We start from the raw sequence: 26,708 nt of genomic DNA, 5'->3' as shown, positions 1-26,708 counted from the left end.
AGTGAAAATAAAAGCCAAGGAAATTAATTGGATGGATTCAGCATAGACGGTGTAAACAAAGACAAAGATTCTCTATGCTTCAGAGAAGTATATAATTAAACATAAATACGCTTAAGAAAAACGTACAGCTTCTCAATTTTTCACTCAAGTCATAAATACAAAACTGTGAAAGCATGTGCGATGAGACATGACTGTGCTGAATTAGCATGTGTCACACATGTTAATGCTTCTCATCATACAGCTGCACAAACAGAGCCATTAATGAGCCATGCACTCTACTGAGCACAGACGGTTTGCTTCAGTGGGCAGGGAAAAGAGCAGCATGAGCACAATGAGGATGTCACTGCTATGATGATGAAGATGAAGATGAGCAATTTGTGACTGATACTGGGTAAACAATCAGTAGTTCAAACAGTATGCGAGATTTTCTATGCATTAGTTTAGTTTGCATTTGTGTGCATGTTCATTACTCACGGCTGTCCCTCAAGTGTGTTTTCGGGAATGGATATTGTGTACGAGGCGTTGGTAAACTGTGGAGCTCTGGATCCTGCTATCACAGAAAGGATGGCAGGAAGACTGCGACTCCCCAGGCAGTCTGCAGCCACGACGGTCAGTAAATATTCTCTGTCCCTTTGCAGAGGCAAACCTGTGGTCCGGACATGACCTGTCTTTCTGTCCACGTCAAATCGGCCATCGCCTCCTACAATAACAGCATTTTACAGTGTTACATTACAGTACAGTAAACTGTAGTGCATTAAGTCACTTTCTCATTTAGCCTACAAGATAAATAAGACACATACTGTATAATCAAGAAATGACAAATCTGTCCGAGCACCAGACAAACAGTATTTAAAGGAAGACTCCACCCTGATATATTAAATATGTTCATACTGAAGTATTTGTGATGCTTTTAGCAATTCGGGGGCTAATATTTTAGTTAGTGCTGTATTTTCACTGCCTTGAGAAGTTAGTGAATGCCTGCCTTTCTGGTGTCACATGGGGACATTACTAAAGAAGTTTCAATGCTATTTAATAGGAGGGAAAAAAATAAGCAATCTAAAACATAAGGGATAACACCTCAAAACAAAAGAGAAAGTGCTTCTTTTTTTACTCACCATTTTTCAGCTATGTTCCATGTTATTTTAATGAAAAATCAAATTTTGAAGTAGTGGAGACAACAAACGTTTGACTGAAAGTTCCAGAATGTAATGCAGCTTTCTTTACAGGTGCAGTTGTTTTGATTTATGACACAGATTTGGTTCAGCTAGATAGCGAGCTACAAAATTACATGCACAATGGCACTGATGCCAGTATTAGCATGAAAGGTAAACTTCGGAAGCTGGTCTGTTTGAGCAGAGTGTACAGATGAGGAGGTGAGTGAGCTGGACAGGCGAAAGGACTAAACCCCTGCTGTATTGGTCTCTTTAGGTAGGGATGAAGCAAAGGATAATGTAGTCAAGACCACCTAAACCGAGACCAAATCATGACCGAGACCAGAGTGCATCAAGACCAAGACCAGATCAAGACTTTGAGGGGTTGAGATTAAGTCAAGACCAAGACCAAGGCAGGGTGAAACCGAGTCAAGACCAGAACCAGACCAGTGTGTGTGAAGAGGGCGGGGAGGGGTGACTACTGTTAGCAGTAATGAGCATTTCTAATTAGCAATGAGTCACATTATTGGTTGCATTTGAAGCAGAAAGTGTTCCATCCAATCACAGTAACAATGTTAACAAATAAATGAGACAATACACAGACAATTTAGTGATATCCCCACAGTTGTGGTCTTGACCAGCCTTGAAATAAAATCTTGAGTCTTATGTCTGAGACCAAGACAAGATCAAGTTTGGAACAGATGGAGGAGGATGTCAGGAGTGATTTATGACAGAAGGTTGCCAACAAGAGTGAAAGGGAAAGTGTACAAGACAGTAGTAAGACCAGCGATGTTGTACGGTTTGGAGACAGTGGCACTGACAAAAAGACAGGAGGCTGAACTGGAGGGAGCAGGGTTGAGATGTTGAGATTCTCATTGGGGGTAACAAAGTTGGACAGGATTAGAAATGAGTGTATTAGAGGGACAGCACATGTAGGACGGCTTGGAGACAAAGTGAGAGAGGTGAGACTCAGACTGTTTGGACACATACAGAGGAGAGATCCAGGGTATATTTGGAAAAGAATGCTGGAGATGGAGTTTCTAGGTAGAAGGAAAAACAGGAGATTTATGGATGTGGTGAAGGAGGAAAAGAGGATGGTTGGTGTGAGAGAAGAAGGTATGGAGGACAGGAGGAGATGGAGGGACGTTATCTGCTGTGGCGACCCCTAACAGGAACAGCCGGAAGAAGACCACCAAGACAAGACCATGTAAAAAGGTGGTTGACTCCAAGACAAGACCAAGGCCTTCAAAAAGTGGTCTTGACTATCCAAAGGTAGTTGAACGTAGCCTGGGCCCGCCCATCCTAAGCGTGACGCAACACGAGGGCCTGTTCCGAGCTTAGTCTGGCCAGGCAGGCTATCTACAGCATTTCCAAGCTCCCGAAAAATCAAGAACCAATCAACTTTGAGCATCTCCAACAGCCCTGGGTAGAGGCGTGTTCAAGGCACTGACGTAGTAGAACTGCGACCGGAAGCCATAGATTGTTTACAGAATCTATGCCGGAAGCGCTTCATTCACATCACGAACATGGAGCAGCGGCAAGCCTTTAACACAGCGGTAGATGCTGTATTGAAAGCATTCAACGGGAAGTTCTCATTGAAAACGGAGCAAAGAGCAGCCCTGGAGGTATTTATTGAAAGGAAGGACGTTTTCGCCTTGCTCCCGACCGGCTTCGGTAAGAGTTTAATCTACCGGTTAGCCCCGTCGTGTTGCATACGTCAGAGGAAAGAGTGATGTGATTGGTTTAAGCTTTGTCACAGCCTTTTCTGGCTTCGACCAGTAGCAAACTGAGGCATTTCAGGGAGGCGGGTCAACCACGGGCTCTGGGAAATGGTTTGGCTTAATAGCTTGGACAGACCAAATGCTCGGAGAGCTTTGAAGTCGCGTTAGCCAGGCTAAGTTGAACGGCAGTGTAGGAAACTATTACACAACCTGAAAATAGATCAACATGGTAAAAAAAAAAGTTGATCTGAAAAACTAAAAAATCAACCCAGAATTTAATTCCAAAATAATCTTGGACATCATTGAACATCACATGTTAATTATAAAGATTAAGATACAACTCATTTACGGTGGATTTTACCTTTGCACTTTTATTTCATCACTTCTGTAAGTTGCTCTGGATATGTGTGTCTGCTAAATGCTGTTAATATAAATATAAATGCTTTTCACTCTGAGCGGTTTCTTTTTAAGGAACAGCTTGAACTTTCCATTTTCCTACACAGTTTTAACCTCGATTTATTTGATCAATGTACATACATTCTACAGGTTTTATCTTTCCAATGTTGTTATTTCTCTTGAGTATGAATTTCTCCTGCTGGTATATTTATATCTGTCTGCTATGCTCTGATTGCCTACCATCTGGTTTTACTTTACAACACACACTCTGCATTTATCACTGTCTGACCTGCCCTATCAGTACAAAGCCTGGTTATGAAAGGAGCTGTCTTACCATCAGATAGGAAGTATTCCACCTCTCCATTGATGCCCTCATCACCGTCCCGAGCTGTGATCTTGTATACAAGTGTGCCGGGGGCTGTGCTGGGAGACACCACTGCCAGGTAGGGGAAGGGGACCATTGTCCACTCTGGAGCATTATCATTAACATCCAGGACTGTGAGCTCAACTCTCACCAAATACCAATCTGGACCTGCAGTAATAGGACATAGAGGCATGGTTACTCACTCGGAATGCGCGATATTTATACAGTTTGTACCTTCTCTTGGGAAATGCACACAACACAGAAGAGATGAACACAATAGGGTAATCAACAAATAGCTGGGCAGGGGTGGAGACCAGAATAGAAATTAAACAGTATCTAAACATAAATAAAAGCACTTGGAGAATAAAGAACAAGTGTAGGCAGTGCTCACTGCACTGGAAACTTATGAGGAGATTCATGACATCCACCAGGTCCAAAAAGCCAGAAACCAATGAGAATGAAACTGTATATGCTTAATTATGTATTTATTATTCAAAACATATGCTCTACATGTTCAACCTTATGTTCTATATACATTTTCTCAGCTGCTATATAATGTTTTAGCAGGTTTTGCTCAACATATTTGGATCAACATAATCGCTCAACATATTCCAACGGGAGCCTTACTTTTCAGACACCCTGTATTTTAGAAGATCTACTTGCTTAATCATGAATATTCAAAAATCCTACTGCTTTTAAGATGTTTCTAGGTCATCTACATTATGCACAGATTATTTCTTTTAAAAGCAAATCTTCAGAGATATCTTAACTTATTAAAACCAATACAAGTTTATGGCCTGGCGGCACGGTGGTGTAATGGTTAGCGCTGTCGCCTCACAGCAAGAAGGTCTGGGTTCGAGCCCCGTGGCCGGCAAGGGCCTTTCTGTGTGGAGTTTGCATGTTCTCCCCGTGTCCGCGTGGGTTTCCTCCGGGTGCTCCGGTTTCCCCCACAGTCCAAAGACATGTAGGTTAGGTTAACTGGTGACTCTAAATTGACCGTAGGTGTGAATGTGAGTGTGAATGGTTGTCTGTGTCTATGTGTCAGCCCTGTGATGACCTGGCGACTTGTCCAGGGTGTACCCCGCCTTTCGCCCGTAGTCAGCTGGGATAGGCTCCAGTTTTCCTGCGACCCTGTAGAACAGGATAAAGCGGCTAGAGATAATGAGATGAGATGAGACAAGTTTATGGCCCAGTCCCACAACACCGATAACTATAACTAGACCTACGGCTGTGGTCAGAAGTTTACATTCAGTGGCATGAATGCCATCTTGAATATGAATGTCATGGCAATATTTGGGCTTTTAGTAATTTCTTTGAACTGTTCTTTTACTGTGAGCAGAATGTACAGCATACATCTTTAATTAAAAAATAATAATAAAAAAAAAAACTAGAAGTGGTGCACAAGTTTTAATTTTCTTTGGGTTTTCTGAAATCAACTTAGGGTCAAAATTATACATACATGATCAAAAATATACATACAGCACACCTAATATTTGGGTAAAATGTCTCTTCGCATGATTCACCTTGACCAAACATTTTTGTTTGCCATGAACAAGCTTCTGACAGAATTCTGGTTGGATATTTCACAACTCTTCATGGTAGAATTGGTAGAGTTCAATTATTATTATTTTTTTCTTGGCATGGACCTGACTTATAAGCACGGTCCGTACATTTTCAATAGGGCTGAAGTCAGGACTTGTTTTAAGCTTAATGTTAGCCTGCTTTATCCTCCACAACCAGCTCTAATGTGTGTTTGGGTTCATTGTCCTGTTGTGACTCCCAAGTCGTGTTCAAGTTTCTGATGGTTTATGCTGAAGAATTCTGAGGTAGTCCTCCTTCTTCGTTATTCCATCCACTTTGTGCAATGAACCACTTCCAGTGGCAGCAAAACAGCCCCAGCAGAACATGATGATCCTACCACCACCACCAGCTGGTACAGTGTCCCTCTGTACATGGTGGTCATTGTAGCCAAAGAACTCAATCTTTGTCTCATCTGACCATACAGCTTTCCTCCAGAAGGCTATTTTCTTTGCCCGTGTGGTCAGCTTCAAACTTTAGTTAAGCTTGAAGGTGTCAATTTTGGAGCAGGGGGGTTATTTCTTGGATAGCAGCCTCTTAGTCCATGGTGATCTGAACTGTAGACAGTGATCCATCAGCTTCTAGTTCATGGCAGGGCTGTGCCATGGTGGTTCCCAGGTTGGTTCCTGACCATCCAAACCAATTTCCTTTCAGCTGAGGGTAACAGTTTGGGTTTTCTTGAAGCAAATTGGCTTGGCAAAGTGACTACACCTCACAATAACTTGCATATAATTGTTTGAACTGATCTTGGGATCAGCAGTTGTTTAGAAATGGCTCTAAGAAACATTCCGGAGTTGTGTATATCTGCAATCTTCTTTCTCATATCTGCACTGAGCTTCTTGGACTTTCCCATTTTACTGTGTGTTGGTCAATCCAATGAGTGTTGTAAACAAACCCTTTTTATGAAAGCACAGAGAAGCTACCAGCTGTAGTCAATGCAATGAGTCATGATCACTGACAGGAAGTTGAGACCTCTGCCTTGGCAAGATAAGAGACATTTTGGAAGTTTCAGCACCTCTGAATTAATGATCTAAGTGAGCATATGTAAATTTTTGACCCTGTATGCATAATTTTGACCCTGTGATGATTTCAGAAAACGCAAAGAAAATTAAAATTTGTGCCTCAAATTCTAGTGTTTTTTTTATTAAAGCTGTATGCTGTACAATCATTCTGCCACAGAAAAAGAACAGTTTAAAGAAATTACTGAAAGCCCAAATATTACCGACATTCATAACCAAGATGACCTTCATGTCACTGTACGTAAATTTCTGACCACAACTGTATACTGTACCTGAATTTAGTTCCAGTCTAGAGCAGTCACACCACAACTATAATCCCTACTATCAGTTGTTGGTTTTTGCGGGAAAATGTAGTGGCTGTATGCTGCTTGTGTGCACACCCAGTGTACTCAGTAGCACACAATGGCTGAGAGTGACAGCAAGGAAGAGCTGCTTTTGATGCTTATTTTGCACAGAAGGCAAAGCTGAAAGAAGAAAAGGAGAATCTGGGTGCATGAAATCCTGCAGTACATAGATGACTGCTAATCTCAGACTCCTGGCACTCCCGCATGTACGTAACAGACTCACTCGGACAGTCAGTGACATGACACGCACAGCTATACACTGTACATACATAAGACACATGCCTGTCTGTTTTGCTTTGAGTGTGCTAATAAATGGACCTTTATCACAAACAGGTAGCCTAAACTGTGGCTGACATATTTACCTCACCCGGGACAGAGGAAGTGTTTTCAGCCAGGTTTCTTTGCTTGTTTGTTTGTTAGCAATATTACAGGAAAATGGCTGGACCAATCTTCATGAAAATTTCAGGATAGATGGGCATTGGTCTCAAATAGAACCTACAACATTTTGGAGGTCATCCGGCCAAGCCTTTTGTGGCTACTGCCTTATACACTCATACTGTATGTAAGAGTGTAACAATCGTGCACTGCGCATGCAGATCACTAGAACGGCACTGCGCATGCACATACACGTGTTCTTATTAAAATGGCCGGTGAGTGTACACAATTCAGTTCACCACTCGAAATAAATGGACTAGACTAAAGAAATCGCTTTCAGACATGTTTATGCTTATTACCGAGGGAAAGTGCGTTCCTATTTTAAAATATACTCCAGGTTGTCCCCCTTTCCTCGCCTTTTTCAGCCAGTGGTCCCATGTGTGACACACTTCCGAGTTGTTACGGGAAGTTGTCAAAAAGAGTATTGAGACCACTGAGCTCTAGCGCTGGGCCATTTCCGGGAAATAAGAGTTTGGGTCATGGCGACAGCGTGTGCATGTCAGCCTCGGTTTGGAGGTTTCAGTTTCGAAAACTGTAAGAGGTAAAGGCCCCGTCACACTTATTCAGAACCATGGACCATGTTGCTTTGTTCCAGATTGTTGTCCTCCAGCAAGACCTGCTTGAAAGAGATGTGGAGGAGGCAAGGAGAAGAAACATTAGGAGGAGAAAACCCAGAAGGTATCAGACCTGACCATGGCCGTGGCCAGTGGTGGAGTTCTTGACCTTGGTGGCATGACGTGAGAAACTTGGGAAACTTTTTAAAACAATGGACAAAAGGTTGATGTTGAGCAGGCAACTCCTCAATGCAGACTGAAGTTCCAGCAGCAGCTAGCCGCATTTTTATGCGATTCGGTGGTGTTCTGAATTACGTCTGGACTCATTCGAGGGCCAATCGGGACGTTCCGACTGCATTCGAGATGTATTCGAGCAGCAAACGAAATATTCAGACGGCATTTGAAGTGCATTCCAGCTGAACTATTTTAATATCGAAATAGATTCCAGCAGCATTCCGACTCATTCAAGGCACATTTGGAATATTCTGGCAGACTTTGAAGTGGCTTGCCATTTCGATTTTTCTCTCGAATGTGATCAGAATATTTAGAATGCCGTAAGAATATTTATAGAATACACTTCGAATGACGTTTGATATTTCTCCTCATCGAATGCACCTCGAATGTTTTGAGCATGAGCAAAACATTCGGCCCGGCTACAAGAATGGGCCTGAATGTTTGGAATGCACTCAGAATGCAGTCAGAATTTTTAGAATGCACTTTGAATATCCCGGAATATACAAAGAATTTTCATTCCGACGACATTCCGTATCATTCCGCCTCTAGTGTGACTACCCCCTAAGAGTAGAGTAAAGTACAAACACTTGGTATATTTTACTTCTGTGATTTTTAAATTGTTCATTTTTGGATTACACATAATTTTTGTGGCTACTGCCTTGGAGAACAAATATATATGCTATATTTACTGTATGGACATGGTATCAGAAAACAATTTTTTTTATAAGCAGTTGCCACATGGACCCATAGGGTACCTATTTTTTTTTTTTGCAATATCTTCCTTCATATTCATCATAAGTGCTACCGGGCGAAGTTTGTTTTGCCTGGCAACACTTGTTTATCCTGTTTACAGTGGGCATTCCCACCGTGAAAGAGAAACTAATCGAAACTGAGAGTGAAAGTAATTATCATTCCGTTACCATATGAATAGTCTTTTGTGAATGTGTAAGTGGGCACTCAGTGCTCCGACTCCAGTGTGAGTAAGGTGATAAGTTTTATGTTTTATCTAATTTAGGTCATTTAAAAAAAAAAAAAAAAAAAATATATATATATATATATATATATATATATATATATATATATATATATATATTTGGCAGTGGGCACAGAGGAAAGTATATCAGACATGAGACCTCATGCTGCAAAATCTTTTTTACATGATCCACAGATAGTATTTGTGGCAAAGTGTGTGTAGTGTATGTGTGTAGTGTGTGCTCACATGTAAACAATCACCTGATTGGTCAGATGTTTTATCGGATTCGGTTCAAGTCTGGAAAAATCACTCCAGAAGCAATCTCACCAATGGAGCACTTGCATGTGACGTCACAGCCGATCCAGATTGTGACAGACGCCATCTTGTCGGTTAAATGCCATATTTCCGCCTTCTACTTCTACCTTTTCTTCTGGAAAACCTACTATATACAATTCTACTACAACGGCTGCGGCTACAAGCTCTCCCTACCTGTGCACATTTTTTATGTGTATTTTTGAGTGTTGTTCGTCTGTACCGGACTTCAATATCCACTACAACCGTATGGACTTACTGGACATTGGTTTCCAGCAGAAAATGACGGTTTGTAGCGATTTCCATCGCATGCACAACATTCTGGACGAGATAGTGAGACCAGCGGGGTCTCCGTGGATTGTTATCGGAAGCAAAGCGAAGGAGGCGGTGTCGGGAGCGGAAGCAAAAGCGAGGCTGCAGAGCCGGCCTGTTGACTAAGCTCAGAAAACAGCCACTCAAATCTCCACTGCCAAGCCTCTACCTCTCCAACGCCACATCCATGGTAAACAAGACGGACGATTTGGAATTACAGCTGGAATTACCTTATTCTATTCTATAATCGGCTGGTCAGTGCTATACTCAATACTTAAGTGACTTACCCATCCAATGAGGATTGTTATTTTCTTGTTTACAAGATGCCACATCTGAGTCGCTGACAAATCCTGAATTTCTGTAAAGATAACTGTCCAGAGATTTATAAGCACGCAGTGCTTCACCACTGAACAGCGAGGGAAAGTTAATGAGGTAATTATACACGTCTGGATATTCCGCTGGCAGTTCAAAATCCACTGACACGGTCGTGAAAACTACGTCCGGTAAGCCATAAGGGTCACTAATCTGTAGATCGTTTATTTTAGACATATATCTAGTTATCTGTTCATTAGAAAAATGAGCCATGTAGTCCGTCGGTTGAAATTGATCCAGTCTGTACACGAGTGCAGCAGTATTCAGCTGTGTTTTTTACCGACAAGATGGCGGCTGTGTACTTTCCGGTCACGTGACTGCAAGATCTCTATACCGATAAACCCAGGCCTGGGCTGTAGGTACAGTATCATTATCGGTCTGGTGTGACCACCAACCACATAAAATGCAGGGGACTGATTTATTTATCATTATGGTTATAGCTATAGTTATCAGTGTTGCGGGACCAGGCCCTTATACTTGGACAAACAATAATAATAATCTTCTTTCGGCTGCTCCTGTTAGGGGTCACTACAGTGGATCTGTTCCACATATTTGATTTGGCATAGGTTTTGCACTGGATGCCCTTCTTGACACAACCCTCCCCAATCAATCCATGCTTGGGACCGGCACTAAGTATGCACTGTCTTGGGCAAACAATAATACACATGGAAAAATGAATGGCAATCAGGAAAAACAGCTGAAGCATTGATGACTTCTGAACGTAGTCAGTTTTTCGAGGCATTCGTTAGAGATGTTCTGGTGTGCCTGATGTAAGACTTTTCACCCAGTTTGATTTAAAAAGGAAAAAAAATAAATAAAAAAGGAAAGGCATCCTGAAAGTTTTCCTTTCATTTGCACCCTCTGCTTTGTGTCGTTCATTCAACATTCAACTTTGCATGTCACTGCTTATGTGTGCAGTTTGACATGTTGAGTGGTGGGGACTGTGATTACTGATTAGTCCTGTCAAACTGATCGGCAATGACAGCCGAGCATCTGCCACCTTACTCTGTTAACAGCATGGAAGAAGTTTTACCAAGAGTCTCTGTAGATGTGTTAGTGATATAGTGATATAAAAGATGAAAGAGAATCAAATATCAATAAAGAAAAAAAGTGTGAAGTGGTAGCAGCTGAGAGAGAGAAAGAGAGACTTAGTTTTCGGTCCATGCACACATTACCAACTGGTAATTAAAATCAAGGATCTTCACCATGAATCAAGACATCTTTATTACGAACGGCTGCAGTGACAAAACATAGTGTCTCGTTAAACTCTTACACCATCAGCCTTCTCTAAATGGTGTCTGTTAATAACCAGAGAAGGTGGATGATAATCTCCAGCACTCACACATATTGGGTGTCACTAATGAAATGTTTTCATACACCAACCTGAGCTCTATCCAGATTAACAAATGTTTTGGTGACGCTGATGTGCTTATGTTAATACTCATAAAATGCAAAGCGTGTTCATGACAAAGCTGATTTACATTTAGCGACACCCATAAAACTCCATAAAAGCCAAGGCTTACAGAGAACTAAAAACAGGAAAATAATGACGAAGCAGTGAAAGAGCATCTCGTAAGTGCGGCGTGTGAAAAATCTTACAAAAATACAGCTCAGCCACTGCAACTAATCAGTTCCCGTAGCATACATTCCTCCTGTAATGCAGCAGCATTTCTTCACCATAATTAAACAGCTAGTCTTAATGTGCGGATTGCTTTCTGATTGCTTTCTTTCAAGTCATTAATTTGAAACAACAGTTCAACAGAGTTCAGTAATTTTCATTAATTTTGTGGGTGCAACTGAAATACATAAGCTAGTTAAACCTGATAGCATAATCCTTTCAGAAATTTTTTTGCAGTTAATCCTGCCAATAATATGATATAAAGCCCATCAATCAAGTGAGTCTTCTTATACATAAACTTATCAGAGGGGAACCGTCAGGGCCTTGTAGGCCTTCAGAGAAGGCCCAAAGACATCAGCATTTCAAATGTCATATTTAATTCCTTTCATTCTTTAATAATAATTATTCTCTTCTAATTCTACCTCATTTTCTATCAAACTTGCTTCAGAAATGAAAGGGTTATTGCCCTGAAAACATTAAACTCGAGTTATCCAATGAGATTTTGTTGTTTGTTGTCTCTAGGCTGAGAAGAGTTTAGAGTTGGCTCACTCATTGGTTAGGACTTCATTGCCAGGACAGAAGGCCATGGCAGTGTATATTTATGTAGGAAGTGACAGATGAACCAATCAGATTTGGATTTATAGTGGGAGGGACCAAAAATTTAATCCCCCTAGGCCTGATTGAAGGCCAACGTGAGCTTAACCACGAGTTGTTCATCAGTAGTGTTAGCGAATGCTAATAAAGAAGTCAAGCCAGTGCTATCGAGAGCAAGTAGCACAGGATAACGACTGAGAAACTAAAATTTCTGTCTCCAGACTCTTCTTCCATGCATACTCGCTATAGTATTTTTCGCTCAGAATTAAGTATTTATTTCCCTGTCTAATTTACTTAGTTACTTTTAAAATCAATATCAACAACTACAAACAACGGAGCGACCTGGCACCCTGCCGCTAATCCCTTGAAAAATCCTGTTGCTTTTTTGGTGTGTCTGGCTAAATTTTTGCTGAGCTGAAGTCTCAGCTCTACTAGTAACAGTTCGCCACTGAAGCTTACATAATGTCAAACTCTCTTAGGATACCTTGTCCTCCCCAAATGAACTGGATTTTCATGAATACCACATTTCTTATGTAAATGCTGCTCAAAATACTCTTTTTTTCATATCCAGTTTGAAGCCAAGAAGCCTTTATTTGTCACATGTACACACAGTGAAATTTAACCTCTGCATTTTACCCATCTGAAGCAGTGAACATAGACATGCATGCACACACACATACAGTACACACACACATACCCAGAGCAGTGAGCAGCTATACTACAGCGCCCAGGGAGCAGTTGTGGGTTTGGTGCCCTTGCTCGAGGGCACTTCAGCCCAACCTCAGGCCATGGCTGCCTCATGTTAACCAAACCACATGTCTTTAGACTGTGGGGGAAACCGGAGCACCCGGAGGAAACCCACGCAGACACGGGGAGAACATGCAAACCCCACACAGAAAAGCCCTTGTCGGTCACTGAGCTTGAACCCAGAACCTTCTTGCTGTGAGGCGACAGTGCTAACCACTACACTACCATGCTAACCAATACACCACCGGTTTGGCTTTCTGAAGAACTCATGTTTGTCAATACAGGATATAATTCAGCAAAAAGCCCAGATGGAATTACTCATTTGCCTATAATCACTGTATTTAGGAACTAATCAGCCTGTGAGGATCTTGAAGCTTGTTGGAGCAGTGCAACTTTGGCAGTCATACAGAGTTGGTGACTTGCAGTTAATGGAGAGATGAAGAGATAGTGCAGCCTTACAGGTGGAGTACAGAGATTGTAGAGTTTCCTTCAGAGCCATGCCATATGCCTCGCTGTCATTCTCCAGCTGGAGGGCTCACATCGGGTAAATAATTATGGTCCTGCTCTACATCACTGATAAGACCAAAAGCCCTGTGTCGCTGTTGTGCCACTTGTTCCCTTATCCATTTGTACTGATTTAAACGGTAAAGTAGCGCAGTGAATGATTTCTAAATTACAGCAAAACAAGTTTAAAAAGATTATGCGTTACTTTATAAAAAAGAGGAGTGTTAATAGAGGTGAAAAATTCAGCATAAAAAAGGGTGATATTGAAGGACGTGTAAACCAGATGGAGAGTCACAGCAATTTAGTTGATGAAGTAAAAAAGAGTAATAAGTGAGTCTGGGAAAAAAGAAAAGTAAGTGGACAAACTGAGAGCTGAATTAAAAGGAAGTACAGCAGCAATAAAATGGCCCTAAAGTTGTTATGGAAACTATTAAAACACACAGACAAAAACACAAGCAGACAAGTGACTGCATAAATCGATGACATTAAGAAAAAGTGCATAAACGAAGGAGCCCAAAACTGGCAAACGGATAAGTGGAGGCATTTTGATAAGCTTTAGAGAAAAGAGAGTGGAAGCATGAAAGCCTAATCACATACAAACACCTTTTCTCTGAGATATACCACAAGTTCATTCGAAAACACACACACACACACACACACACACACACACACACACACACATACAGCGTAGCACAAACCTCTGGAGCCTATGCAGATGTAGTAGCTACTCTGACAACTTCTTTCTGACAAATTTTAGGCAGAGTGGTGTGCAATTTCCAAATGACACTATAATCAGTTGTTTTTTTTCATGATGCTGTTTTATTTTTCTTTCTTTCCTTTCTTCTTGTAGATACACCAATTGTTTTCTCAGGGAAAGGCATAACTTTATTAGGACTCTTAATAATTATTAGCTTAAATGTAGAAGAAGAAGGAGGAGGAGAAGGAGAACAAGGAGGAGGAGGAGATGAAGAAGAAGAAGAAAAAGAAGGAGGAGACGAAGAAGAAGAACAAGGAGGAGGGGGAGAAGGAGGAGGAGAAAAAGAAGAAGGAGCAGAAGATGAAAAAGAAGAAGGAGGAGGAGAAGAACAAGGAGGAGAATAATAATAATAAGAAGAAGATGATGAGGAGAAGAAGAAGAACTAGGATGAGGAGGAGGAGAAAAAGAAGGAGGAGGAGAGGAAGAAGAAGATGAAGAAGAAGAAGGAGGAGATGAAGAAGAAGGATGAAAAGAACAAGGAGAAGGATAAAAGGAGGAGGAAGAGAAGAAAAAGAAGAAGGAGACAAAGAAGAAGAGGAAATATTAGGAGGTAGCAATTCATCAAGTCAAATCTTAATTGCATGTTTGCATAAAATTCTGCCTTCTGCGATCCCTCCCTCTGGCTTATTTTTTTTAAAGACAGCGTACATGCATCTGTTGTTATCCTACACACCATAAAATCATGTGTGACAGTTCTAGTGTAGCAGCTAACCAGGAACAAGAGATATCAGGAGATGACATATCCCCCCGGTCCCCACATGAAATCCCACTCCAAATTTTCCTAAATTGAATTGGTTGCCATGGAAATCCGGGGGAAAAAAAATATCCCAAATTGTCAAAAGGTACAACTCTTCTAGTCACTTAGTATAACTGTCAGGTTTCGTGAAAAAAAAAAAAAAAATCCTAATAGTTTTTGAGTTATGCTCTGGAAACTAAAACGTTTACAGACAGACAGAGCGATAGCTGCTGTATATCCCCCTGCATTATATGTCAGGGGAATAAAAAAATGGCAGTGGAAAGCATTAAGGGTGAGAGAAAATAAGCTGTAATTGTGGTTTAAGATTTTTTATTTTTATTTTTTTCTGATGAGAAATAACTGAAGAGAAATAAGACTGTTTGTTTGTTCCATTACCCCAACTGGTACATTATTTCCTCTAGCCCAATTTAATCCAGGTATCCAGATGCAGACAGATTTTCAAACCTGTCTCAAACCTTTTCCTTCCACGTGCCATCCTATTGAAACAGTGCCATCATTGCTAAGAAGGGTGCACGATCCAGCACAGGCAGTGTGCAAACCCAGCTAGCGACGAAGTGCCGGATAGACTGCATTTACATTTACAGTATTTGGCAGGCACCCTTATCCAGACTGACTTCAAGAAATGCTTTATAGTCACCATCAAAAATAAATATCCTCACGCTGCTACAAATAGACCAGGGTCTAAAAATATTATAGACCTAATATCCTGTAAGAGTGGTTTTGTTTTTATATTAGTGCTCTTTTAAGTGCTTGGTGAAGAGGTACGTACAGTAGTCGTAAGCTGGTTTTAGACTGTACTTTTACAACGGTTTTTAAAGATTATTGCTCGTCACGCTGTAGGAAATGATCCCAATAAAATCTTAGGTGATAACATGTTCTCCATGTCAGATTATACGACGAACACACTAACGAGAGATCTGTAATTAAGTAAGGAATAACATATGAAGGACCATGCCATTATAAGAAAATAATACACACGAGTGGTGTGGTACAGCCCAACGTGAAGCTTTTTTTTTCACACAACCTGAAGTGTGTTTTTCCGCTTACATTACACTAATTTGCTACTGTATTACAATTCATTACTTTATTAATGAATACCATGTCACACTTTTTGTTTATTTTTACATGTAATTTTGTGGAACAGCCACAAAATAAGTTCATTCCAGTTACAACTTACGTTACAGCAAAGATAAACAGTCATTCCCTTACCTGCATCTCCTTTATCCCTGTCAAAAAATGCAGCTTGTCATTTTATAAAAAAAAAAAAAATTGGAAAGCCTATAAATGCCTCTGTCTTGAAGACTTTCCAGTGTTACAAAGCATTGTGACTGTTACAAAGCACTGACACCTGAGACTCAAAACAAAAACTTTACCTCAGCAGCAACTCTACTTGTTTTTTTTTTTTTTTTGGTTAACCACCACTTTTTTTTTATCTGTTTATTATTAGACTTAGATCATGGGGTTTTCACCACATACAAGTTCCTGTGTATGAGCTATTACGATAGAAACAATAATGCATGGTGATAAATAAATTAAAGGAGAACTGAAGGCAATTTTTTTATCAGCAAAATTCTATTTATCTCATTTTATTAAATATAGGAATGCATTTTTGTTAGCTATTTTGTCACTGCTATAGCAAGTTAAGAGTGTTTGAAATCTCATCTCATTATCTCTAGCCGCTTTATCCTGTTCCACAGGGTCGCAGGCAAGCTGGAGCCTATCCCAGCTGACTACGGGCGAAAGGCGGGGTACACCCTGGACAAGTCGCCAGGTCATCACAGGCAGGGCTGCACATAGACACAGACAACCATTCACACTCACATTCACACCTACGGTCAATTTAGAGTCACCAGTTAACCTAACCTGCATGTCTTTGGACTGTGGGGGAAACCGGAGCACCCGGAGGAAACCCACGCGGACACGGGGAGAACATGCAAACTCCGCACAGAAAGGCCCTCGCCGGCCACGCGGCTCAAACCCGGACCTTCTTGCTGTGAGGCGACAGTGCTAACCACTACACCACCATGCCGCCCCAGTGTTTGAAATATCCTATGTAATATATCAGCCCATATGTCAAAGCGATGGCCGTAAATGAGATTCGTTGAGACCTGTGCGAGATATCGTAGGACGGAAGTAAAACATACAGTGGAAATCTAAGTGACCAACATCTGCCAACGTTGTCAAAAGATGCGCGCGCCCTCCTTCGAATGCTGATGTAATCAAGCCGGACGTTTTGTTTGTTTTGATAGCAATCAGGAAAGTTTGAAAAAAGTAGGCAGTAATCATCATTTAAACTCGTTTTTGTGCAATATTTCATTTGGAAAACAGTTTTTAAAATGGGAGCACTGACACCTGGCTGACACTTCACATTTCGAAGTCTCGCACAAGTCTCGTGAAGATTGTGCGGATAAGTGACGCCTGCCGTGGACCAAACAAACTAAATTCAACATGGCTAAAAACCGAATAGGCCGATAAGTATAATATTTAATTGCAATTAGTTGCCAGTACGAGTCACGATATAAGTTTATTAAAAACGAAAACGTAATTGAATAACACATTAATTAAGAAATAAAGCAAGTTTAAAAATGACTTCAGTTCTCCTTTAATATAAACCTGTTGTTCATGTAACAGCCAGAATTACATTATTTTCATACAGAAATAATGCACAGCTTCTGACCAATCAGTGCCAAGTTTCCCAAAACCATCATAACACAAAGATCACCGTTAAATGGTAGAGTGAGCAGCACAATGAACACTCTCTCTCCTAGTTAAGATGCTCTTAGCGTTAAGAGGCTTTTGGGAAACCCACCCTAGATTCGAGAACTCAACTGTGCTGTGGCATAGAGAAAATTAATATGCTCTGCTTACGTCATCAATCAGCATGATCTATTCTCAGGCAGAAAATGGGGTCATTTCAACAGAAACATTTGTCAAAATGAGCTTGCACTAATCAGGATGTTTTTTTTTCTGTTTACATTTCATCATTGCCATGACTGTATTCCTCGCTGTCCCATGAGTTTCACATAGTGCTGTGTTATTCCTGGTGGCTGTTAGATGATCACTGTAGCGGTGGCATTTTTAATTAAAATTTTCTGATACTGCCGGAACATTGTCAGAAGGTGTCTTTGGTTGCACTGGCACTAAATTGACTGCCTCTCTCTACTCATGGCCAAAAAAATATTTTACAACATGCAGAAATTTTTTTGTCTGCCAAGAGAAAATGCTGTATGTCTGAAAATCAAAAAGCAGTGTAAAGCTGAATTTAGTTTAAAGACATCCATTGACTCAGCTGTCTAGACAGTGAGGGGACAAGTTCATTCCAACATCTGGGTGCCAGTAAAGAAGAGTTTTTATACATGTCTTCCTTAGACCTTAGAGGATAACAGGTCAAGCTGAGCTTTGCTTTCGGCTTGTAGGGAATGTGTTGCAGTGCAGGGTTTAATAAGTGCACAGTTTGCCCCGTATTTTCATATGATATTTAATCTCTCGATGTCCTAATTCTACTAAGATTAGTTTATGAATGTCATTACTTCGAAGCATAAAATCTAAGATCAAAATAATCTTCATTCCATGTTTTCGAAGGCTTCACCATTCTAGATCTGTTGTTTTGCAGTTTCACTATTCTCCGTGTGCATGTGACGTCATCAGGGCTTTGAACCAGAATTTTTTTCCTATTGGTTCGTTCCGAACAGAAACAGAATTTTAACGTTTCCGGTTTTGGGTTCCACCATTAAATAGACGTTCCCGAACCAGTTAGAACAAAAAAAATTCGTTCCCGGAACGGTTAATTACGTTCCCTGTCAGCTGTTTAACAAATGGCTATAAAATTATGTCTCTGTCTCATCCAGCTTAAGCCACATGTAGGCTAATTATATTACAACCTTCATTAAATAAGACAAGAAATAATTCAAAACAATTATTATTTCAAATGTTGGCGATTTGGATTCTCAGTATGTCTTCCCATCTACACAAACAGAAAAAGTGCCAAAAATGAAAGAGAATTCGTTTAGTGTGTTACCAAAGGCTAGTCAGGCCCTATGGAGGGCTACCGCATGACGTCACCGCGCCGCAAGATTTTGTTAGGCGACATATTGGAAGACCAAGTACACATCTATGCAAGTACATACATACATAAAACAAACTACACCTGAAATGTAGCCAGGGCCGGTTCTGCCCTAATCTGGACCCGGGTGCAACATCGCGCAACCCCCCCCCAAAAAAAAAAAAAAATCACCAGTCTAAATCAGGACAACCATCACATAACTATAACTATAAACATTTTATATCAACTATTTTAACTAAATGGGCTATAATAAATAAGCCTGCAGGCAGCCACGGCGGGCTGCCTCAGAAAAGTAACCATTCAATGACACAACTGAAAGCCTGCAGCCATGGCAGGCTGCCTTAAAAAGTAACCATTTGTCCTACCTTAAAACTCGTTTTGCATTTTCTGCCTCCTTTTTTGTATTTTCGACCCTCCGTTTATTTTCTTTCCTTTTCTGAAAACCCGATTTGTGTCCAGACATTTTGTTCTGCTACCAACGAACTAACTCGTCAGGTCTCGTCTCTCGAGCCCGCGATGATTCCCGTGGGAGGGGCAACAATTGATACATTTTTACAAACAGCCAATAGGGAGGTTGCATCGTTCAGGCTCTTCTTTGCTCAGACACTCAGTAATGCACTTACTCACTTATTATCACGTGGAGACGTGATAGTAGTCCATCTTCCCGCTCTCTCCATTCAGTCAGCGAACGTCACACAGGAAGTGAATCCCAGCGGGTCATAGAAACTTGCGCAGGAGAAGAATGACTTTTTTATTTGTAGGCTACGGAAACTTTGAGGAACGAAATAAAAACCGGTATTAACCGGTTACCATTAGTTTTAATAAGCGTTTCTGTTCCGGAACATAAAAAATAATAAAGTTTCTGGTTTCGTTTCTGTTCCATGTGAAATAGAAAAAGTTCCCGGTTTTCGTTTTCGTTCCTTGAACCGGTTCAAAGCCCTGGACATCATGCTTATTTTCCGAACCGGAAGTCCACCATGTTGGATGATAATAACAACCAAGATAGCAGCGCTTCACATGAGCTGCTGCAATGTTTCATGATTTTCTTTTGGTTTCATTGCCTTTGAAGAAAAACAAAGCCTACTTTGTGTGCAGGATATAATTGTGGTAATGATGCCACTCGTGACAAAGAGAAACAGTTCTTCATAATTCCCAAAATAATTAAAAATGGCGACAAAACAGATAAAGAACTGCCCGGAGAACGCCGTGCATACGCTGTGGTTCAAAAACATACATTGTAAGGACTTAACTGAGGAAAAAGCTAATTACACCCGTGTGTGTGGTGACCACGTTATATCTGATAAAAGTTCAGTGCTAATTAAAGCTGTTTCCTGCTGATTAAATTGAACTTGAGCTTTAGAGCGAACACTCTGCTTTTCACCTTGCAGGAGCACGGGCAAACCTACGCGATAAAACAAATCCAGATTGGGCACCGACACTCAAATTAGGACATGATAAGATCAAGACGAAAAATCATATCGCAGTATCAAGAAGCAACAGGATAAATGAAAGATCTGCCAAGAAAGCCAGATTAGAAGCAGGGTGAGGAACCTTAGCGAGTTTGGATACACAAGGAGAACAATGTGGGTCAACTTTGCCAGGGGAGATATTAGCAATGCTGTTCCAGTGACCCAGTAACTTCAGTTTACTTATGCACTTTTTTTTTTGTAGAACAAGATAGAATGAGGCTAAATCCTCTGTATAATTGGATGGCTTTAACATATACGGGTCAAAGCCACAAATTTAAACTTTTTCTCTGAATCTCGACTTGGCTGAGGACTCCAGAGAATCATATTTCTAGAAAGTTGGAGGTGCATCACTGTTATTGTTCGCACGAGACGGCATTTTGGATTTGTATAATCACCCAGCACGGTGGTGGATGCATACGTCATACTATTTCGTCACATGGTTTAACATGAAGAATTCCTACCAAAAGGACAAACTGTCTCACAGCCCAAAACCATGCTAACAAATGATTAACTAGCATGGCACACAATGTCACGACACAATAATTAACACTCAGACTGCATTCACTGGTTCTTTGAAATCCAGAACGATGTGATATGGTGGATTATTTACTTTTAATATTATTATGGCTTTACTGTGTTTGTTGTTGTGGGTTATTTACTGGGTATATATATATATTTACTCTCGCCTTTGTTACCTCCCTAGCTGAAACCCAATCAAAACCTCCTTCACATATTCTTTCCATCTCGATTTTTGCTGACAGAGGAAGGGTTGAAAGTAATTTGCCACCCTCTGCATGGAGAACTCTTTCTTGCATTCAGGGCTCAGTATGCTAACTAACTTACATGAGTCTCAAGTCTCTAGAGCTGGAGGAAAAAGCAGGAGCACAGCACGAGCTGAGAGAAAGGAAAAGAGGGGGAGGGAGAGAACGAGAACAACAAGGGTCGACAGCTAATTAAATATTCTCCAATTTTCTCGAAGGATTACCAAGGGGTTATTTGTGCCTCTCTGCGATTGTGATTTTCATAATCATATTACAACAGGGAAGTTTTTCCTCTTTCACATCAAATCAGCAATTAAAGAAAGCAATTGAAAAAGTGGGCAGCCAATCGGATGCAAATTATGAACGAATCACAAGTCGTACGATGACGTTCTCATTTTTTACTATGATTAAAAAGAACCAACAATGACCACTGAAATGAGAGGCTGTCCACACGGCAACGGATTCAGGTGAATCTGATAAAATTGTTTATCGTTTCGGCCTGGAGTCCACACGGCACCGGCGTTTTGGGTGCCCCAAAACGATATTTTTTGAGAACGGGTTCCAGAGTGGAAAAATCTGGCAACGGCGCCATTGCGAAGTCGTCTGGATGAGTAGAACAGATTTGTTTACAATGACGTCACAACCACATGACTAGAACAAGCAGCACTCTCGCTGTTTTGTATGAACCACTGCATTGCATTCACTTTTATATACAGCTTTTCTTTTAAATAAACAAGTAACTGAACCATTTCTTGAATTTCTTTTTTTTATTGGATAAGACTGCTTTTCAAAATGTTCACACACAATATAAAAAGTTATATAAATTATATAAAAATGCTTTTCAAAATGTTCACACGCAATAAGAAAATTAAGTTATATAAAACTATGCACACTAATAAAACTAATTTGTACACACAGAAGGCACGATTTCCTCGCATAGTCGCAGCCATCTTCTTGTTGTTGTGTGTTTGTTCCTGTGAGTGCTTCACGCCGGGTAGAAGAAGGGGTTTATGCGCATGCGTCCTACTTCTTCTATTGTTCTGGTGTCTCCGATGGGACCGTCTTACAGCGCACGTAGAGGTGTGGCATGTGTATTGCATCATTTTCAGCAAGCGTTGCGTTGCCATATGTACCTGATATTTTACTGATCCATTGCCCATGTGGATGCGATATTTTTTAAAATAAAATCTCGTTGCCGTTGTCGTGTGGATGTAGCCTGAGAAATACTGTCACACAAACACATGGCTTAACACTGACACAAAAGAAGTTCCACACAGATATTTTCAAAGACTCAAAGGACGTAAATCTGTAGAAAGAGCTGGATGGTGCACTGACAAAGACGCAACGACCCTGGTATTCTTTTGTACTCAAAATAATAATAATAATAATAATAGGCTGAGCCTTTGACAACACACCTAGAAGTACTTTAAAGTCCTTCAGACTGCAGCTTCTCAAGTGCTGTTTATTAGAAAGGCTGTTTTTGCAGTGAGATTTAATTTGATTCTGAGAAGAAGAATCTGTACAAACTATTGAACATTTCAAATAATTTAACTCTCATTGACAACATATCAAGATATTAATTTACAAAGAGAACTCCCCACCCCAGCCCCACCCCAAAGTGAGTGTGAATTTGATGTTTGTCTGTGTTAGCTGGTCAGAGCTGATGGGAAGATGGATGGAGCTAAATACAGGGCAATCCTGGAAGAAAACCTGTTGGAGGCTGCAAAAGACTTGAGACTGGGAAGGAGATTCACCTTCCGGCAAAACAATGACCCTAAACATACAGCCAGAGCTACAATGGAATGGTTTAGATCAAAGAATATTCATGTGTTAGAATGGCCCAGTCAAAGTCCAGAACTAAATCCCATTGAGCATCTGTGGAAAGACTTGAAAATTGCTCTTCACAGACGCTCTCCATCCAATCTGGCCGAGCTTGAGCTATTTTGCAAAGAAGAATGGGCAAAAATTTCAGTGTCTAGATGTGCAAAGCTGGTAGAGACGTACCACAAAAGACTTGCAGCTGTACAGTAACTGCAGCAAAAGGTGGCTCTACAAAGTATTGACGCAGGGGGGCTGAATACTAATGCACACCACATTTTTCAGATTTGTATTTGTTTAAAATTTTGAAGACCATTTATCATTTTCGTTTCACTTCACAATTATGTGCTACTCTGTGTTGGTTTATCACATAAAATCTCAATAAAAAACTTTTAAGTTTGTGGTTGTAAGGTTGAAAAATGTGAAAAAGTTCAAGGGGTATGAATACTTTTTCAAGGCACTGTATAGACTGATGATATATAGTAGGGGTGGCACAGTGGTTAGCACTGTCGCCTCACAGCAAGAAGGTTCTGGGTTCAAGCCCAGTGGCCGACGGGGGCCTTTCTCTGGCGACTTGCCCCGCCTCTCGCCCATAGTCAGCTTCAGCTTGCCTGCGACCCTGCACAGGATAAGCAGTTACAGATAATGGATGGATGGATGGATGGATATATAGTAGGATGGCACAGTGGTGCCGCAGGTAGCATCTCACAGCTGCAGGGTTCCTGGTTTGATCCTGTGCTCAGGTTACTGTCCGTGTGTAGCTTTGGATGTTTTGTTTGTGGGTTTCTTCCACGTTCTACCTCCCAAAACATGCCAGTAAGTGAACAAACTGAGCTAAATTGTCCCCCAGTGTGCCTTGCAATGGACTGATATCCAGGGTATATTCTCACTATGCACCTAGTGAATGCATCTAGAAAGTATGTCGATCCTGAGACACCAGTGATGCTGATCTCTTCTCCTCTTCAGACCTGCCTGATCCATCCTGATGCTCTACATCTGGCTGGAGTTTCATCACATTGCTCCTGTGGAGGATGGCCCATGTGGACAGTCAAGACACACTTGGAAGATGGATCTGTTCACTTACAGTTTTTTGCTATGATGGTTGAGGACTACAATTGCCATGAACAGTTTTGCACTCAAGTCTCGATCAACAAACAGTTGATAATGTCAACAAAATAGACTTCATGCTAAACCTATAATGAATTTCCTGGTTACAAAATTGCACTGGTGGCATGGTGGTTAGTACTATTGCCTCATAGCAAGTACAACTAGGTTCTGGGTTTGAACCCAGTAGTCAACGGGGGGTCTTTCTGTGTGGAGTTTGCATGTTCTCCCCGTGCCCGCGTGGGTTTCCTCCGGGTGCTCCGGCTTCCCCCACAGTCCAAAGACATGCAGGTTAGGTTAACTGGTGACTCTAAATTGACCGTAGGTGTGAATGTGAGTGTGAATGGTTGTTTGTCTCTATGTGTCAGCCCTGCGATGATCTGGCGACTTGTCCAGGGTGTACCCCGCCTCTCACACATCGTCAGCTGGGATAGGCTCCACCTTGCCCACGACCCTGCACAGCGTAAGCGGTTATGGGTAATGGATGGACACAATTTTGCTTTGTGACTATATAGGACACACTTATAGATGCGGGTTATTTATAATCATGCTATCAGTTATCACCCAGATGAGGATGAGTTCCCTTTTGAGTCTGGTTCCTCTTAAGGTTTCTTCCTCTTGTCGTCTGAGGGGGATTTCCTTGCCACCATCGCCACAGGCTTGCTTATCAGGGATAAATAAATTTATTAGGGATAAAATTAACTCAAATATTTAAAGTCTTTAATCATCACAACATTCACCAGGATATTGCTGTTACTGAAGGTGAATGAATGAATTAAGTATATTGATGGTCTCATCTCATCTCATCTCATTATTTGTAGCCGCTTCATCCTGTCCTACAGGGTTGCAGGCAAGCTGGAGCCTATCCCAGCTGACTACGGGCGAAAGGCGGGGTACACCCTGGACAAGTCGCCAGGTCATCACAGGGCTGACACATAGACACAGACCTACGGTCAATTTAGAGTCACCAGTTAACCTAACCTGCATGTCTTTGGACTGTGGGGGAAACCGGAGCACCCGGAGGAAACCCACGCGGACACGGGGAGAACATGCAAACTCCGCACAGGAAGGCCCTCGCCGGCCACGGGGCTCGAACCCAGACCTTCTTGCTGTGAGGCGACAGCGCTAACCACTACACCACCGTGCTGCCCATATTGATGGTCACCCAACTAAATATTATTTTCACATTTTGGTTACAAAGTCTGAGGGTAAATAGCAATAGATGGAAAGAGATTGGAATCAGACCAGAGTCGCGACCAATACAAGTAACCAATGAGGAGAGAAAATCTGACGGATCTGGTAAAGCAGGTCTGTTCTTTTTCCTTGCTGTTTGATTTCAATTACTATATGAGATCGGTTGCTACCTTGTACCTTCGATTTGTACATAAAAAACATACTATATTACATCCACCCATCCCTGACAGCACCTGATTCTCTGCCAAGCTATTAGTTTAATTGCATTTCCGATTAATGAGGTGGCAATGAAGTGGAAGCAGAGCATCACTGGTGAACACTACACCATTCTTAAAACAATGGATCAAGTTTTGCATTTGTTGTCAGTTGACTGGAAGCAAAATTACCACTAATTGTTTGAGTCAGCTCTTTCTGACACTGATGTGAGGAAAAAGAAAAAAAAAAGTCATGACAGTTAACTGCTTTTGATTTTCTCGATTCTGTTAAATCAATGCAAATGACTGGGTGCTTTAAGGTTGTCTTAGCTTGCAGGGGCCTACGTAATTAATTGTATTTTTAATTGTCATGACGATTCTGGCTTTCTGATTTAACTAAACATAATTGCCTGAATTAATTATAAGCTGAGCTAATTGGGTAACTTTTGGGTAGCTCCATTGAATAATGTTTCTTCTTATGAGCCTAAGCTTATCTCAAGACATTTTACCTCATTTCAGGCTTAAAATTGTGTTGTTCTATTGGCAGATAATTTTGCAAATAGACTTGAAAAATTGTCTTGAAATAGTCTCATAATGAGAAGTATTAGACAAATTCACCTAGTGTTTTGTCATATATCATTGGAATATAGATTTGCTGTATATTTCTCAGAAGTGTTGCGGTAATATACCCGCTCTGCATTTGTTTGGTATTAATCAGTCATAGTTTAGTTAATTAATGTTACTTTTCTTTTTAAAACATACACTATTTGCAAATTTTATTCTGAACGTAGAAGCGTGGAAGTTGGATTCGCTACTTAAAATTGCACACTAGATATGAGTGTGTGTTCATAGTGCCTTATGACCAACTGATGGACCGTTAAGATGTAAGGACGTAGTCCCATTTCATGCCCAGTGTTCCTGGGATGTGCGCCGGATCCTCTGCGACCATAACCAGGATAAAGCAATTGTTAGGGCCAGCCCATTACTGCCTGCCTGTCTGTGTTTTGGTCTCTATCTGTGTTTTACAGGGTAGCAGCACAAGTGCTGCTAGTCACTTGATGGCAGTACTGGTGCTTTAAAAAGGGCTACCCGGCAGGGGTTTGGCATTCCCTCCTTCCGTTCCAGCAAGAGTCACTTTTGTCTCTTTGTTTTGCATTATATCATATGACTGATTTACTTTATACTTTTTTCTCTTGCCATCACACTTACCCTGATGGAATTTAATCTTTTAATATACTTATTTAGGGGCGGCATGGTGGTTAGCACTGTCAGCTCACAGCAAGAAGGTCCTGGGTTCGAGCCCAGTGGCTGGCAAGGGCCTTTGTGTGTGGAGTTAGCATGTTCTCCCCGTGTCCGCGTGGGT

At 41.1% G+C, this 26,708-nt stretch overlaps 1 protein-coding gene across 1 annotated transcript in view; it reads right to left on the bottom strand.

Moving 5' to 3' along the window:
- The window catches only part of si:ch211-186j3.6 (neural-cadherin), a 556,420-nt gene that overhangs the window by 364,713 nt on the left and 164,999 nt on the right, over positions 1 to 26,708 (bottom strand). The window contains exons 2-3 of the mRNA XM_060911426.1: positions 3,603 to 3,800; positions 475 to 700 (exon numbers count right to left, since the gene is read on the bottom strand). Coding sequence (XP_060767409.1) covers positions 475 to 700; positions 3,603 to 3,800 — 424 coding nt within the window. The remainder of the gene's footprint in view (positions 1 to 474; positions 701 to 3,602; positions 3,801 to 26,708) is intronic.

Source organism: Neoarius graeffei, chromosome 27, assembly GCF_027579695.1.
Source record: "Neoarius graeffei isolate fNeoGra1 chromosome 27, fNeoGra1.pri, whole genome shotgun sequence".
Taxonomy (NCBI): domain Eukaryota; kingdom Metazoa; phylum Chordata; class Actinopteri; order Siluriformes; family Ariidae; genus Neoarius; species Neoarius graeffei.
Note: the sequence above shows the minus strand (reverse complement) of the source record. Positions and strands in the feature narration are given on the sequence as shown.